At 35.9% G+C, this 16,015-nt stretch overlaps 1 protein-coding gene across 6 annotated transcripts in view; it reads right to left on the bottom strand.

Moving 5' to 3' along the window:
* LOC136826977 (solute carrier family 49 member A3-like) overlaps nucleotides 1–16,015 on the bottom strand; it is a 96,562-nt gene that overhangs the window by 30,433 nt on the left and 50,114 nt on the right. For 3 of the 6 annotated variants that reach the window (XM_067084595.1, XM_067084590.1, XM_067084591.1), the window contains exon 1: nucleotides 3,249–3,367. The exons of 1 other annotated variant lie outside the window; for it this stretch is intronic. In XM_067084595.1, the coding sequence (XP_066940696.1) occupies nucleotides 3,249–3,355 (107 nt within the window). In that variant the 5' untranslated portion in view covers nucleotides 3,356–3,367. Of the gene's footprint in view, nucleotides 1–2,983; nucleotides 3,368–16,015 lie in introns of those variants that run through there. 2 more of the 6 variants (XM_067084592.1, XM_067084594.1) reach the window with 2 other exon arrangements.

Here is a 16,015-nt window from a genome sequence, read left to right on the forward strand (position 1 = left end):
ATATATATATATATATATATATATGTATATATGCACAATATATATGAATATATATCTGTATGTATGTAAGTATATATATATATATATATATATATATATATATATATATATATATATATATATATATATATATATATATATATATATATATATATATATATATATATATATAATATACATACATACACTAGTAAAACGGCCCCACCTTTCACCCTAACAAGAGCATTACAAAGTTCCCGATTCTAGGAATCGATTCTAGAAATTAGTGATATCGGATGTCTGTGATAAGATGTATGTATGTATGTATGTATGTAGTATGTATGTATGTATGTATGTACAGATATGTGTCTCTGTGAGCTGGACTTACACATGAACAACTTCATTTACCACATAACTTAATTACACTCAAAATAGAAGGCGGAAGAAAAACCAACGGAATTCTTGAAGATGTACAAGAACGCAGCCCACCCAAGTTCTGAACTTGTTATTGCATGACTAAGAATACATCCTAATCGGGTGTCTTATCACAGACATCCGGTATCACTAATTTCTAGAATCGATTCCTAGAATCGGCTCTTGTTAGGGTGAAAGGTGGGGCCGTTTTGATAATGGTCTATGTAGCTGTCTATTATTGCAGAGAGAGAGAGAGAGAGAGAGAGAGAGAGAGAGAGAGAGAGAGAGAGAGAGAGAGAAAAACATGCAAAAACATGCAACATACCTAAGCATTTTCACGAGAGAGAGAGAGAGAGAGAGAGAGAGAGAGAGAGAGAGAGAGAGAGGTGATCAGCTGATGTTTAAAAAACAAGCTCTCAACTATGTCACCTTGAAAAAAATCGAAGCCCAGATCAAGTGACATTGGAGAGTACGAAGAGTAATCATGCGAAGCTGATCTCTCCAAGATTATCTTTTATCTCTTAAGAATCCGATAAGAATCAACGTCATGATGAGAATGACGATCCACCTTTAGTATCTATTTCTACTTCGTAGGCGGATAAAATTAAAAACAGTTGTGTCATACGGTACACATGGGATGTCAATCGTAGCATATTTCATTGCCTGTGGTCAGATACTGGGAACTGAAAGTTTGTGTTATTCCGTACAAGTGAACATTCGTTTGTAGGTTACAAGTAAACAAATGCCTAAGAGCTGAAAAGTCCAGGTACAAGTTGCCTGACTGTAAAGGTTTTTGTGATACACAAGATGACATAATTACAGGCTTACAAATAAGCCAAATTTCATAAAAATGAAGTTAAGGCCTTTGACAGTTTTCTTACTAAGCATTCGATGAATTGAATATAAATCGTCACCAAAACATGTTGCCTGTATGTAGAGGCTTTTGAGATATAAAACAAAAATGGCCTAATTACAGACTTTCAAATGAGCCTAATTTCATAAAACTGAAGTAAAGGCCTTTGACAGTTTTTTGACTAAACATTTGATGAATTGATTAAAAATCTTCACCAGCCTTTCAGCAAACATGCAATGAACCTAGAAAACGAAGATAAAAGTGATTAAAAAGCGTACATTATCAGTAAGGGCCTACATTGTTAATATGACTTAACCGGCACTGATAGCGGTTGCCACAGTAAACAGATCGATAACCAGTTTTAGCGCGGCAGAATACAAACAGGATATTTGCATATATTTCACTTAAGGCCTTACTATATGGATTGAACAAATTACTAAGCCCCTCTTATAGTTTAAGTAGAGATTCCCATGTGCCAGTACCATAATAAACTAATTAGTAAGTATGAAAAAGCTTCGAAAGCCACGCATCCTCTTCAGCACACAATAAACTCTTAGTACCTTTTTCCATCAAGCTTGACTTCTCTGCCATAATTCTTTCCTGTCTGATAAAGCTGAATCTTTCCTTCAACTCTTCATCGTAGGGGTTATAATGCTCAGAATCTTCTTTCTCGTAAAAGCTCAGAGAACTTTGTTATATATGCCTTTTTCTATGCGGCCCAACGCATTCATTTTTGCTGGAAAAATGTTGTCGTTTCCAAAGGATTGTTTCTTCCTCAGAAAGGTAAAGCTCTCTTATTATAATTGTTTCTCAAAAGCATAGTTGTATTTTATTGTTTTTTATCCTCTAAAGCCCTAAAATATTGACTTTGGGTCTTTTTTCCCATAAAATAATCAACGGCAGACCATGCGTTTCCACATAACACACAATTCCAATCGTTAATACTATATTCATATCCTGTGAGTATTTACAATATTATTCTTAGCAGGTATTGTTGGACTTTTTAGAACCGGACAAAATTTTACGCCAGGAACCGCTGGATGAATACATTGCATTTTAAGTCTTACAAATACTTCTTAATCTCGGGAAACATACCCGAGCTGTTCTTTGGAACTGACCAGCTCAAATAAGAGACACTTCCTCAGCCCAACACCCATAAAAAGCTCGAAGGGGAGACTGCTATGGAAGCCTCAAGTGGGCGAGTGGTTTCTTAAAGCACACGTAAGCATTCTGCTCTTTTTGATATGGAGACCTCCAGTCTAAATATTTGCAGTTTGTAAGATTAAAACACTAACACGCAAGAGAACATTCATTGTTTATGATTGTTTTATAATTCAGAAAGCTTCTAACAAACCACAAAAGCTAAACTGTATCGGGAATAAGTAACAATATAATAATGAAAAGGGAAAGAATGTTGATTATTACTATACATATCTGATAGATTGATGTCTGTGAACTGTCGTCACAAAAACCAGTTTTACAGATGCCAGAAATATATCAAGTTTTCTAAGTAGTTTGAAGTCAATAGAAATAAGTTTATATTTCGTGGAATATGAAATCGCTAGCACACTCACATGCATAATGTATCTGTAAATCGAAATTGGTAATAGGCCTATAACCTGACACCTTTTAAACATTTATTTTTCTTGCTTCCTTCCAATAGTCAGAATAATAATAATAATAATAATAATAATAATAATAATAATAATAATAATAATAAAGAAGGTTTATAGTTACAATCCTCGCAAATTTTACTTATTGTCTCTCCTCTTGCGTTCCAGTTGCTTAATCTCAGCACGCATTATGAAAACTTTTAATACGAAAGCACAGTATCGACACACTTTTCTCATATACTTCTGAAGTGATGAACTTTAAGCAAAACATTTAGATGCAAAGTATTAGCAATAAATTAAGTAAAACACAAAGATCTTAAATAGAAAAAGACGATATTTCGAAAAGAACGGATAATTTCCACGTGCGCCGGCCGCCGTTAGACACTGACCCAAGGAGCTCGTAGCACTTTGTCACAGACTCGAGTGTTTCCTCCGCACTGTTCACCCAGGCACTGGGGGCCGCCGTGTTAGCAGTGTTAGGTATCCTCTGCATCATGATAATATTCTTTTATCAGCTGGTCGATACCGAGACCACACAAGAGACGTTCCCTTTGCCTCGTCGCCGTTAAGGGCTTAATGAGGAAATAGATAAAAAGACGGTTGCTTGGTAGCGTTGGAAGCGTCAGCGAAGATATTCGTTCTAAATGAAGTGTTCGCGTGAATGTAAACAACGATTAGAGTGAAAATGAAGCTAGATCTGACAGAAGAAGAAGCGTATAAGTGTGAAAAAAGAAATAGCTGATAAGGTATCTTTGCTAGTAAGAGAAAATCGAATCCGAGCAAATGAAAGCAGCTCTATCTTGGGTTCATAGTACGATAAGCGAAACCAAACTTAACATAAGAAAACATTTATATCTTTGCATTAACAGTAGCGGTAGGAATTGACCGGTATCATAGAATTTCGGGAATCCCTTGCATAGAACGTTGCGTGATCAACGCCACGCCGTCTCATTTATCTACATTTAGAGCTGTGATTCCCGTGTAACGAGAATCACGCGAGCTGCGCCCCTTTGCGTGGTAAGAGACCTTAGCATTCCCAGCCAGTTATGAGTTAGCTCTCTTTCCTCCTGACTTCCGCGCTAAAGGATCAAATCAACCCTTCCCTGGGTAAGAGAGCGGGCATTCCCCAACCAACACGCTTAATAGTAGTAGTCATGAATTTCTTTGAAACGGCTCCTCCCACACCAATTAACCCTGCCTTATAGGTCTACCTGAGACCTTCCATTGTACGGCTCTCTCATTATGTAGTCTTATTCCTGTTGCAAATGGATTTTTTTTATACAGGGAATTTAGTCTATCATTTGAAGACATTTAAATTATTTTTTGCGGATGTTTCCTAAAAAACTTAATGGCATGACTCCTATTATTTTTCGTTATTACACTATATATATATACAGTATATATATAAAATTTTTGTATTAGAAAACCACCGGAAAGGTGTAAAATGAAAGCGTAAGTCCCAATGACTTTCTTATATCACGCCCACATCGTCAAGGTACTTTGTACATAATACATGAAATCGCTTAGTCTACTCTTTAATTTTAAACCTTTCCACTTTTCTATTTAAACATTTGCCATGAGCAATTTTGTTGGTAGAGTAGGTATAATATATATATATATATATATATATATATATATATATATATATATATATATGACCAAGGATGACGTCCATAATAACGGCATAACTTTATTTGTGCTTATGTTTCAAGACATCTGTCTCATTTGAATAATAATTCAACAGTATGCACCTGCCATTAATTGTAAATTGATTACGGTCAATAATATCAAATCATTATTCCAGTACAAAGACAAAATTAGCCCTCTTATGACATCAAGCATCGTCTATTTATTTGCTTGCCCCCGATGTAGTCAGGGAAATATCACGCCGCCTACTGAAAGTGCGAATTGATTGTCATATAGTTATAGAACTGGAGTCAAATTATCTAATCCAGAGTTCTCAAATATTCGAGAACACCAAAAGATGTAAAACAGAAATTGATTATAGAAATTTTAAAATACTTTCAAAGTCCCCAGTTCTTCGCTTCCTATCTTTGAATCTCTTTTTATTAAACTACTAGTACCAAGATTCAACAACCAAAACCTCAACAACTCTGTACCTGACGTGAGTTTACCCCGGCCTGGAATTCTTTGTTTATGTCACTCTACTTTTATACTCCGTACAAACGGTAACGGTCTTCTTAATTTTGTCTTTCTTTTGTATAACTTTTTTTATATTTTGATTGTAATTTTAAGTATGAGTCTGATTTTATATTTATATTTTACTTATTCCAGCTTTGATAATGAGACAGATGTCTTGAAACGTAAGCACAAATAAAGTTATGCCGTTATTATGGACGTCTTCCTCTGCCCTTGGTCCTGTTTGCCTCGGTTGATAGCAGCCACCTACCCTCTCAGCTATATATATATATATATATATATATATATATATATATATATATATATATATATATATATATATATATATATATATATATATATATATATATATATATACAAGCATTATATAAACGTCCTTTAATATCAATATCTCGGAAATAATATATTTTCATATATGTTACGGAAGGGGAATTTTTTAGTTGATAATAAGTTCGTCGTCCCGTGGGCTCGGGGCGACGAACTTATTATCAACATATACATGATGAAAATATATTATATATGACATTAAAGGGCGTTTGTAGCTTAATGCTTATATAGCTTATATATATATATATATATATATATATATATATATATATATATATATATATATATATATATATATATATATATATACATACACAAGAGAATGCACCTCAGACTTTAGTTTACACTGCAATGTTTTTGACAGAACCCGCCTGCGTCTCTCACTAGCCATCAGGCGAAACCAGGATTTCTCCTTTATCTTGAAGCTCTGAAAACTTCACAATACTTCAAACTGTTACCGTCAATTTATAAGTGTTGCGAATTTTTTTTTTTTTTTTTTTTTTTTTTTACTCGGCCTCCATTACCTGGTTAGCTCTCGAAAATCAGTGATTTCTGTTTTCAACTTCACCTAGAAATGATTCTACTCTTTGAGCCGGGCTGGATAAAGTTTACTCAAAAAATTTTGTATGTGTCTTTTTGAACGCACTAGTTAAATTATCATAGTAAAATGAACTGCTTGAGTGCCGACTTAAGGCGTGTGATGTTTTTACCAAAATAAATACAACTTAGTCTTTGTGGTGGTACTACTGACAGGAGCATCCAATGATTACCAATATTATATTCTAAAAGTTACTTTAAAGAAATAAATGTAATTTCACAGTGATACAGAAGGCCGGACATAGTTCTTTAAAATCAGGAGTGGACAAGCTCCTTAAATGGTAAATTCTCCAGCACTTGAAATTTGAAGTGTTGTGATACGATCCATATAAAACTAATGGTGAGGAACCCCGGTGTGGCAGCGTTATAGTAATAAAATTATTTTCAAAATGTACAGACTTTTGGCATTACAGGATATTAACTGCAGAATATGTGTCTCTAACGAAATCAGAGCTCTGCAATTAAAGAACGATTTACTTAATCTGTTGGGGAGGTATTGGCAGCCTTATTTCTAAAACCGATTGACTTTTGTCCTACAAGATCTTGACTTTCAAAAAAAAAAAAAAAAAATGCAAGGCTAAAAACAGTCTCAAAATTTACCTAAAGAATTTCACCGTTCCTATAAGTGAGTCAAAGTACGCTAGTTGATGAGTGGTACAATTTTGCGGAAAATACCCACATTTCAGAATATCTTTTCCTATACAGAAGGATCAGAATTCTCTATGTTTTTTATGTTCATTACAAAGAAATAGGAGCATTTAGCTTTTACCCATGAAATTCCTCCCGCAATTTAGAAAAACATAAGATTTTTATCAGATCTGAAATCAGCGAAAGTTTTCTGTCTATCTGTCTCTCTATCTAATCTGTCTATTACTATCATTATTCAACAAGCTAAGAAACGTGTTAATAAATTACCAGTGAGTGTGAAGAGACGAATAAGGTGAGATGGAATATGCAAATGAGAACGAGTACAAAAAAAAAAGTAAAAAATGCGCCTAAGTTTCTTCGGCGCAATCGAGTTTTCTGTACAGCGTATAATCAAGGCCACCGAAAATAGATCTATCTTTCGGTGGTCTCTGTATGATGCTGCATGAACCGCGGCCCATGAAACTTTAACCACGGCCAGGTAGTGTCCTGTCCTATATCGTTGCCAGAGGCACAGTTATGGCTAACTTTAACCTTCAATAAAATCAAAACTACTGAGGCTAGAGGGCTGCAATTTGGTATGTTTGATGACTGGAGGATGGATGATCAACATACCAAATTGCAGCCCTCCAGCCTCAGTAGTTTTTAAGATCTGAGGGCGGACAGAAAAAGTACAGACGGACAGACAAAGCCGGCACAAGTTTTCATTTACAGAAAACTGAAAAGCAAGAAAATAGCACCTCCAAGTAGCACACTGAAGACCGAAAGACCGTCGGATTTCTGTCAAACGTGGTCTACACTAATGTCTGAAAACCACTTGCTCTACAACAAACTAAAATGATGCATTTGTCTGTCATCTTCTAGGAAATTTATCAACGAACCTCTAAGGGTCACGCCAGAAGGTTAACATTACCAGTCGGTTTTCCAGCAAATCTTTAGAGGTGAGATTGATAGCCCCTGCGCTTCGTCTTCTCCCAATCACAGCTGGGTAGCCTGGAGGGCGGTAGGCCAGGAATATTCTGCGGATTCCATATGTATATATAAAATGGATGTATGTATGTGTGCGTGTGTGTATGTTCCAGCATAACTCTGAAATGCACTGAGCAATTTCAACCAAACTTGGTATACATATGACTTACTATCTGGGAAAGAATACTGTTGGGGTAAGACATCACTGGCACCAAAGGGGGTGGGGGTGGGAAGGGGGTGACATGTAAAATTAACCGAAAACGACAGATATGACTGTCTAATCCATAATTTTCTAGGTTGCTGAGATGAATAGTGACACTCCCAATGCCCTTTAAGTCCAAGTTCAACCCCGATAGGAAGGAGGGATGACGTGTAAAAATAACCGAAAATGACAGATAATAGGGTCTAATCCGCAGTTTTCGAGGTTGCTGAGATGAATAGTGACACTCTTATTACCATAGAAAAACATAGTAAAATATAGTACCGCTTTATTGGCTTTTGAAATAGAAACTTTCGGGAATAACTTTGCTAGCTGTTTACCAACATAAGTATCTATGAAAGCAATACTAAAGCAGTGCTATATTTTACTAAATTATGTTTTTCTATGGTAATAAGAGTCTTTCTATTAAAAATAAACTATTAAAATTTTTAAGAGAATTTTATCCCAAGTTAATGTCAGAGTGATATTTAAACCTAAGTACACCATTGGTAGCTAGTTTAAGTGCAAAGACATGGTACCCCCAGATATACAATCTCATGTTTATAAAATACGAGTGTAACTGATGTAATGCAATTTGCTTGGGAAAAACAAAGCAGCAAGCAAGATCTATTAGAATAAACAGGCTTTTAGCAAAACCACCATTCAGTGCCATACGGGATCGTGCAGAAAACAGCGATCACCGTCTATGCCTAGAGTCATTTTCCATTCTCTCTGGTCGAGTGGCCCCCATGGCGCTGGCAACAGTAGAAAGCCTGTACGCTTTAAATTTGAAACCTTCCCTCAGTAACCAGTAACATCGATACGTCCACGAAGATGCTGTATTTTTAATTTTAGTGTGTGTGTGTGTGTGTGTGTGTGTGTTTGTGCCTTCATGATGCAGGTATTTGTTTCCTTAAGAACTGGTTTTTTTTTTTTTAATGCATGCACATTACCAGTTTTTATATGACTTTTTGCGTAACATTACTGTATTCTAACGATCGTTTATGATTAGTGATTTTTCAATTTTTTCTCTCTGTGTTTTTGTTGTTTGACCAGATGATGGAGACAGTTATTCCGAAATAAAGGATGTTTTATGTACAATTACCGGTTTTACTCTTTCTATCAAGACTCCGCTTTCCACCGGATAAATCAGCTGCAGGTATATATATATATATATATATATATATATATATATATATATATATATATATATATATATATATATATATATATATATATATATATATATATATACATATATGTGTATATATATATATATATACATACACACATATATATACATATATATAATATATAATATATATACACACATATGTAAATATGATGGGTTTTCTTTTGAATCCTTCAACTGATCATCAAAACGAAATGTATTTGTAAAAATATGCAGAGAACTTAAAACCTTTCGTTCTAATTCTGTGGACTTGATCAAGTCCAGAGAATGATGGACGAAAGATATATATTTTACAAATACATATTGCCTTGCTAATCAGGTATATCGTTCAGGATGCATCTGTGCATAACTGAGAGACATGATACGGTGTTTTATATTTATATATATATATATATATATATATATATATATATATATATATATATATATATATATATATATATATATATATATATATATATATATATATATATATATTATATATATGTATATATATATATATATATATATGTATATATATTTTATATATAACACACACACATATATATATGTGTGTGTGTGTGTTTATGTCGAAATCAAAATCTTTCTTTATTATTTATTCAGTTATTTAATGAAAAATCCTAATAATCAAAATTTGTGATGAAATTAAAACATATTTCCACGAAATTTCCTTCCAGAAAAAAACTAGAAACTAGAAACTGAAGCATTATATAAACATACACGTAAAATCAAGTTGAGTGATGAGACATTGTGTGGACCCCCTGTGAACTTTCACAAGATTGGCTCCAGCGTCTTCAGGGAGTCTGCGACATGGCTTCAAGAATTTCCAGATTCTGAAGGATCTACTGTACATCTATTTACGCATGATCATACATATACATGCATACATATAATTAGAAAAGGAGACGAAGAATTACTCCAAATCTCTACCATCTGCTCGACGACATTGACATTCCAAGCAATCCCCAAGAATTCCCGAGGACAGAAGCAGCTCCAGTGGAGGCGAAAACGTCTCCAGAATCCAGACGGGTCACTTGTGGCAGATTGCAAAACCAAGGATAACTCAAGACACAGTTCAGCTAACTCGAAGGAGGATGGAAGAGTTCTAGACCCGAACGACTCTTCAGAATCCTGCAAGGAACACATCGAGAAGGCTCTGGAAAAAGCCCTGGAAAGAACAGATAAGAATCTTCGCCAAAAGATCGAGGAAGCGATTCGGACTCTGCTTTTTGCGAATACATGATGATGAATTTGCAGAGGAACCAACCAGGACAACGCCGACGTAGGAGACACAAGAAGGACGAAGTCGCTGGGAAATCATTCCTGACTGTGGTGGTGGAAGCTTCCCCGTATGACGGAGGTGCAGCGATCGGTGGAGCTGGCGATAAGTACTCGAAATTTTGCCTTGGGTACCCCCTCCCGCCATCTGATACCACAGGATGGGGACCTAGGGAAGCAGTGATAACCATTTCACATGTTCTTCAGTGGCAACCTCTGGCGTGGCGTAAAAACCCCTAAGTTCAATGCCTGCAGGATATGCGAAATGGATCTTCCCATTCAGAGCTCAGGCATCGAGGAACACCGTCAGGATTCGCTGCATTTCTCCTGAATGCGACGAGGAAAGCTTTCTACCTACAGCCAAGGGGTAATTGCTACAAGGAATGTCGTGTTTCCTACAGTGAGCTGTTAAATGACTGGTTCCGGGACTCTGCAAAGGATTCATCTGTTTTCTGCATAAAAGCTGAGACGCAACAGCCTCTTGGCTAGTTAACAGAGCAGAGAATGGAGAAGGGCCCATCCCTGGTAAAAATAAACCCCCACTTCCATGACGCTCTGTTGGCGAGGATGCCCCAGGGGTGAGATCACTTATGATCGGCAAAGGCCACAAATCTATACTATCTATCTATCTATCAATATATATATATATATATATATATATATATATATATATATATATATATATATATATATATATATAATCATGGGTTTTGTTTTGAATTTTTTCCCCATCAAAAATCAAGTACATTGCGACAGAAGGACCCAGTTCACCACGGCCCTTTAACTACCCTCCTGTCCCGCGCAGCGAGTCTCTCGCCAGTATAGAGTAAATAAATAAATAAATAAATAAATAAATAAATAAATAAATAAATATACATATATATATATACATATATATATATATATATATATATATATATATATATATATATATATATATATATATATATATATATATAATGAAGTTACAAATGTCGTTTGATATCAAATTCACGCTACTTGAAATATCGATGAAATTATCACCGAAGGAGAATTTATAAGTGATAAATGGATCAGTGCTGCCGGGTCTCGATTCTTCGAAGCAGTTATCTTCCAACTCCAGTCGACGGTCTACCCACTGAGCCATCAAGAGAGGAGTCGTTGGAAGATAACTGTGTCGAGGGATCGAGACCCGGCAGTACCGATCCATTTATCACTTATAAATTCCCCTTTGGTGATAATTCCCCATCAGGGATATTTCCGAAGTAGTGTGAATTTGATATTAAGCATTTGTAGCTTTATGATTGTATATAAATCACGGTGTGATAAAAATTTCATATATATATATATATATATATATATATATATATATATATATATATATATATATATTATATATATATATTATATATATATATATATACATATATATATATATATATATATATATATATATATATATATATATAAACATTGCCAAGAGATTTTAACATAATAACAAAAAGAATAAGAAAAATACAAATCAGGTGATTATTACACCGAACATTATGCCTATTTGCAGGCGAATGTTCATTTAGGCACTCATGCATATTCAGCGATTTAATAAGTTTATTTTCTAACCTGTAGGACAAGTCAGGTAATCTCAACTCTAAGGAAATTACACTCCTTATTTAATTTGTTTATTGCTTGCTTGCTCTTGTTGGATGTTTCCGGTTTGTCTTTTAATCTCTCTCTCTCTCTCTCTCTCTCTCTCTCTCTCTCTCACACACACACACACATACACATGCATAAGTACAGAAATGAACAGTAATATATATACACACACATATATATATACATACACAATATATACATATACATATACGAAAATAAGAAAGGCCCATAAAACACTATTTAAACGTTGAAACCATATATTTCGGGCACTTGTTTCTGTGCCCCTGTTCACTGGTAGAATATGGACAGGTGGAAAGTTACAATGGTATATATACAAAAACATGAAGGTGTGGCCTTGGGCCTCCGATGTTAAGGAGGTGGCGTTTCTTAAGAAGGAGAGATTGACCAAATTCCCTAGTGGTTTTGGCCTCATTAGCTCCCGTTTGGCGATGGATCTGGCGGTCGCGTTTCTTGGGTCATCTTCTTCAAAAAGGGTGCGAGGATTAAGGTGTCAATGGCGTCCGATTTCAATGTCCTCTGACAGGTTCATATTGTTAGTTTGATTGATGATAGCAGATTCAGCATCTTTCTTTTGTACGGACAGCTACTCTTGAAAACCAACTCCGCTTCTCAGTTAATGACATGCCCTGTATTTCTAATATGTAGGAAAATTCCGAACTCTCGAAGAAGCGTAACGTACTGATCTTTGTACTCTGTTATTCTTTGCGAGCGATCTACTATCTCGCCTACATAAATGTCATGACAATTACTACACGGTATCTTGTAAGCTCCGGCTTCTTCCCTTTTGTTATTTAAGTATACGTTAACGAGCGAACTCCCGATGGATTTGGGATAATGGAAAATGAAAGGATTATCAGAACTGAGTTGCTCAGTGGCCTTTGGATGTTTTCATCGTATGGAAGCTTTATTTTGTTGTTGAAATCTATTTGTCTGTTGTGAGTGGGACCTCTGTAGTATATTTTATTTGCTTTATTAATAGCCCTCTCGATAATGTGTGGTGGATAGAGCAGTTGCGTTAGGTGTTGGCGGATCGTGTTAAATTCTTGATCCAGGTACTCATTTGAACATATCCTAAGTCCTCTGAGGAATAGGTTGCACCCTACCATGATTTTTACGGAGACGTCGTGGTAGCTTAAGAAATGAATGTAGGAGACAGCGAAGGTGGGTTTTCTATATACAGAACAGGTATGCATTTACAGTATATAGAAAACCCACCTTCGCTGTCTCCTACATTCATTTCTTAAGCTACCACGACGTCTCCGTAAAAATCATGGTAGGGTGCAACCTATTCCTCAGAGGACTTAGGATATGTTCAAATGAGTACCTGGATCAAGAATTTAACACGATCCGCCAACACCTAACGCAACTGCTCTATCCACCACACATTATCGAGAGGGCTATTAATAAAGCAAATAAAATATACTACAGAGGTCCCACTCACAACAGACAAATAGATTTCAACAACAAAATAAAGCTTCCATACGATGAAAACATCCAAAAGGCCACCGAGCAACTCAGTTCTGATAATCCTTTCATTTTCCATTATCCCAAATCCATCGGGAGTTCGCTCGTTAACGTATACTTAAATAACAAAAGGAAGAAGCCGGAGTTTACAAGATACCGTGTAGTAATTGTCATGACATTTATGTAGGCGAGACAGGTAGATCGCTTCGCAAAGAATAACAGAGCACAAAAGATCAGTACGTTACGCTTCGAGAGTTCGGGAATTTTCCTACATATTAGAAATACAGGGGGCATGTCATTAACTGAGGGGGCGGAGTTGATTTTCAAGAGTAGCTGTCCGTACAAAAGAAAGATGCTGGAATCTGCTATCATCAATCAAACCAACAATATGAACCTGTCAGGAGGACATTGGAAATCGGACGCCATTGACACCTTAATCCTCGCACCCTTTTGAAGAAGATGACCCAAGAAACGCGACCGCCAGATCCATCGCCAAACGGAGCTAATGAGGCCAAAAACCACTAGGGAATTTGGTCAATCTCCTCCTTCTTAAGAAAACGCCACCTCCTTAACATCGGAGGCCTAAGGCCACACTTCATGTTTTTGTATATATACCATTGTAACTTTCCACCTGTCCATATTCTACCAGTGAACAGGGGCACAGAAACAAGTGCCCGAAATATATGGTTTCAACGTTTAAATAGTGTTTTATGGGCCTTCTTATTTTCATATTACACTGTAGTATTACAGGAAAAGACATTCATATACATATACATTCATATACACACATATATACATATATATATAAAATTCGTCGTTATTTCTGTATTTTTAATGTGTGTGTGTGTGTGTGTGTGAGAGAGAGAGAGAGAGAGAGAGAGAGAGAGAGAGAGAGAGAGAGAGAGAGAGAGAGAGAGAGAGATTCAAAAACAAACAAGGCGTATACTCTACCTAGAGGGCATGCAACCAGTAAACAATATAGGGTATGTGATCTCCTTAGAGTAGGAACCATCAAGGTCAATTACGCGACTGGAGCAAAGGCGGTGAGAAAATAATCTCGTTATATCTTTAAAAATGGTATAATGCTCATTCATGCAAACATGCATTACATCATTATACATCTGTGTGCTTGAATGAGAATGCATCTGCATATGCCCCTAATACTCGACGTACTTATCAACATGTTAAATTCTCCTGGCAATGTGTTCCCTATTTTTCCATAATCTTTATCATTAAATACTATTGAAAGGCTGTAAATTTTGAAAAATAATAATATAATTATTAACATGATTAATAATAACAATTATAGGCACCGCTAAGTTTTCCAGTTATGAAAATAATACTGTTTTTATACAAAATTTAAAAACTCAAGGCATAATTAATAAATCGAGTAAATCAGCTCTTGAGACCTTTAATAATTATTGATGGGATTTTGGTTTCTTGCATCGCAACAACAATGAAAGCTGAAGGATAATAATTAGGTGAAACAAATATTTCAGTTCTTCTTTTCATCTCATTACACATATAGTGTACTCGTAAAACTTACTTTTAGTTTTCTGCAATAGAAAACTATTGTGGCGGCTTTGTCTGTCCGTCCCCACTTTATTCTGTACGCACTTTCTCTGTCCGCCCTCAGATCTCAGAAACCACTGAGGCTAGAAGGCTGCAAATTGGTATATTGATCATCCACCCTCCAATCATCAAACATACAAAATTGCAGCCCTCTAGCCTCAATAGTTTTTATTTTATTTAAGGTTTAAGACAACCATAATCGTGCTTCTGGCAACGATATATGATAGGCCACCACCGGGCCGTGGTTAAAGTTTCATGGGCCGCGGCTCATACAGCATTATACCGAGACCACCGAAAGATAGATCTATTTTCGGTGGCCTTGATTATACGATGTACAGAAAACTCGACTGCGCCGAAGAAACTTCGGCGCATTTTTTACTTGTTATGTTAATGAGAACAGTTGAACCTCAATGTGTCTTCTTGGTAAATTTTGGCAGTCGGTATTTTTTTTTTGTTTTTAGATTAAGGAACTTGAAACTAAATTTTACCCTGCTTTGAAATCCATAAAGGTGTTGGGTCAATTTCGGACGCAATTCCATGGTGTTCATGTTCTCCAGTTAAATAAAGCACATAACATTTGTAAACAAACTCTCTTGACATTTATTCAATACCAGACAGAAGGATGATATACCTTCAGGCCCCAAGACTTAATAAAATATGCGGGTTATGCGGTTAATGCAGTTTGCAACATGTTTCAAGAGTCTGACGTGAGTGGTAGACGGCCCATAAAGCCAATATAGTGAGTTTGTGTTTATAATAAAACAAAAACTAAATAAAATAAAAATATTCCCTAAGATAACTCCGCCTGACATGGTCTAACAAGATCATTATTCTTTTTTTTTTTTTTTAGGTTGCACCGGTAATTTCATAATATTGCCGAACAATATTTTTTCCAGCAGCATCCCACACACGCACACACACAAAAAACACAAGTAAAAAATGCGCCGAAGTTTCTTCGGTGCAATCAAGTTTTCTGTACAGCCGCTACAGCGTGTAATCTAGACTACCGAAAATAGATCTATCTTTCGGTGGTCTCGGTATAATGCTGTATGAGCCGCGGTCCATGAAAATTTAACCACGGGCCGGCGGTGGCCTGTCCT

This window comes from Macrobrachium rosenbergii, chromosome 41 (assembly GCF_040412425.1).
Source record: "Macrobrachium rosenbergii isolate ZJJX-2024 chromosome 41, ASM4041242v1, whole genome shotgun sequence".
Taxonomy (NCBI): Eukaryota; Metazoa; Arthropoda; class Malacostraca; order Decapoda; family Palaemonidae; genus Macrobrachium; species Macrobrachium rosenbergii.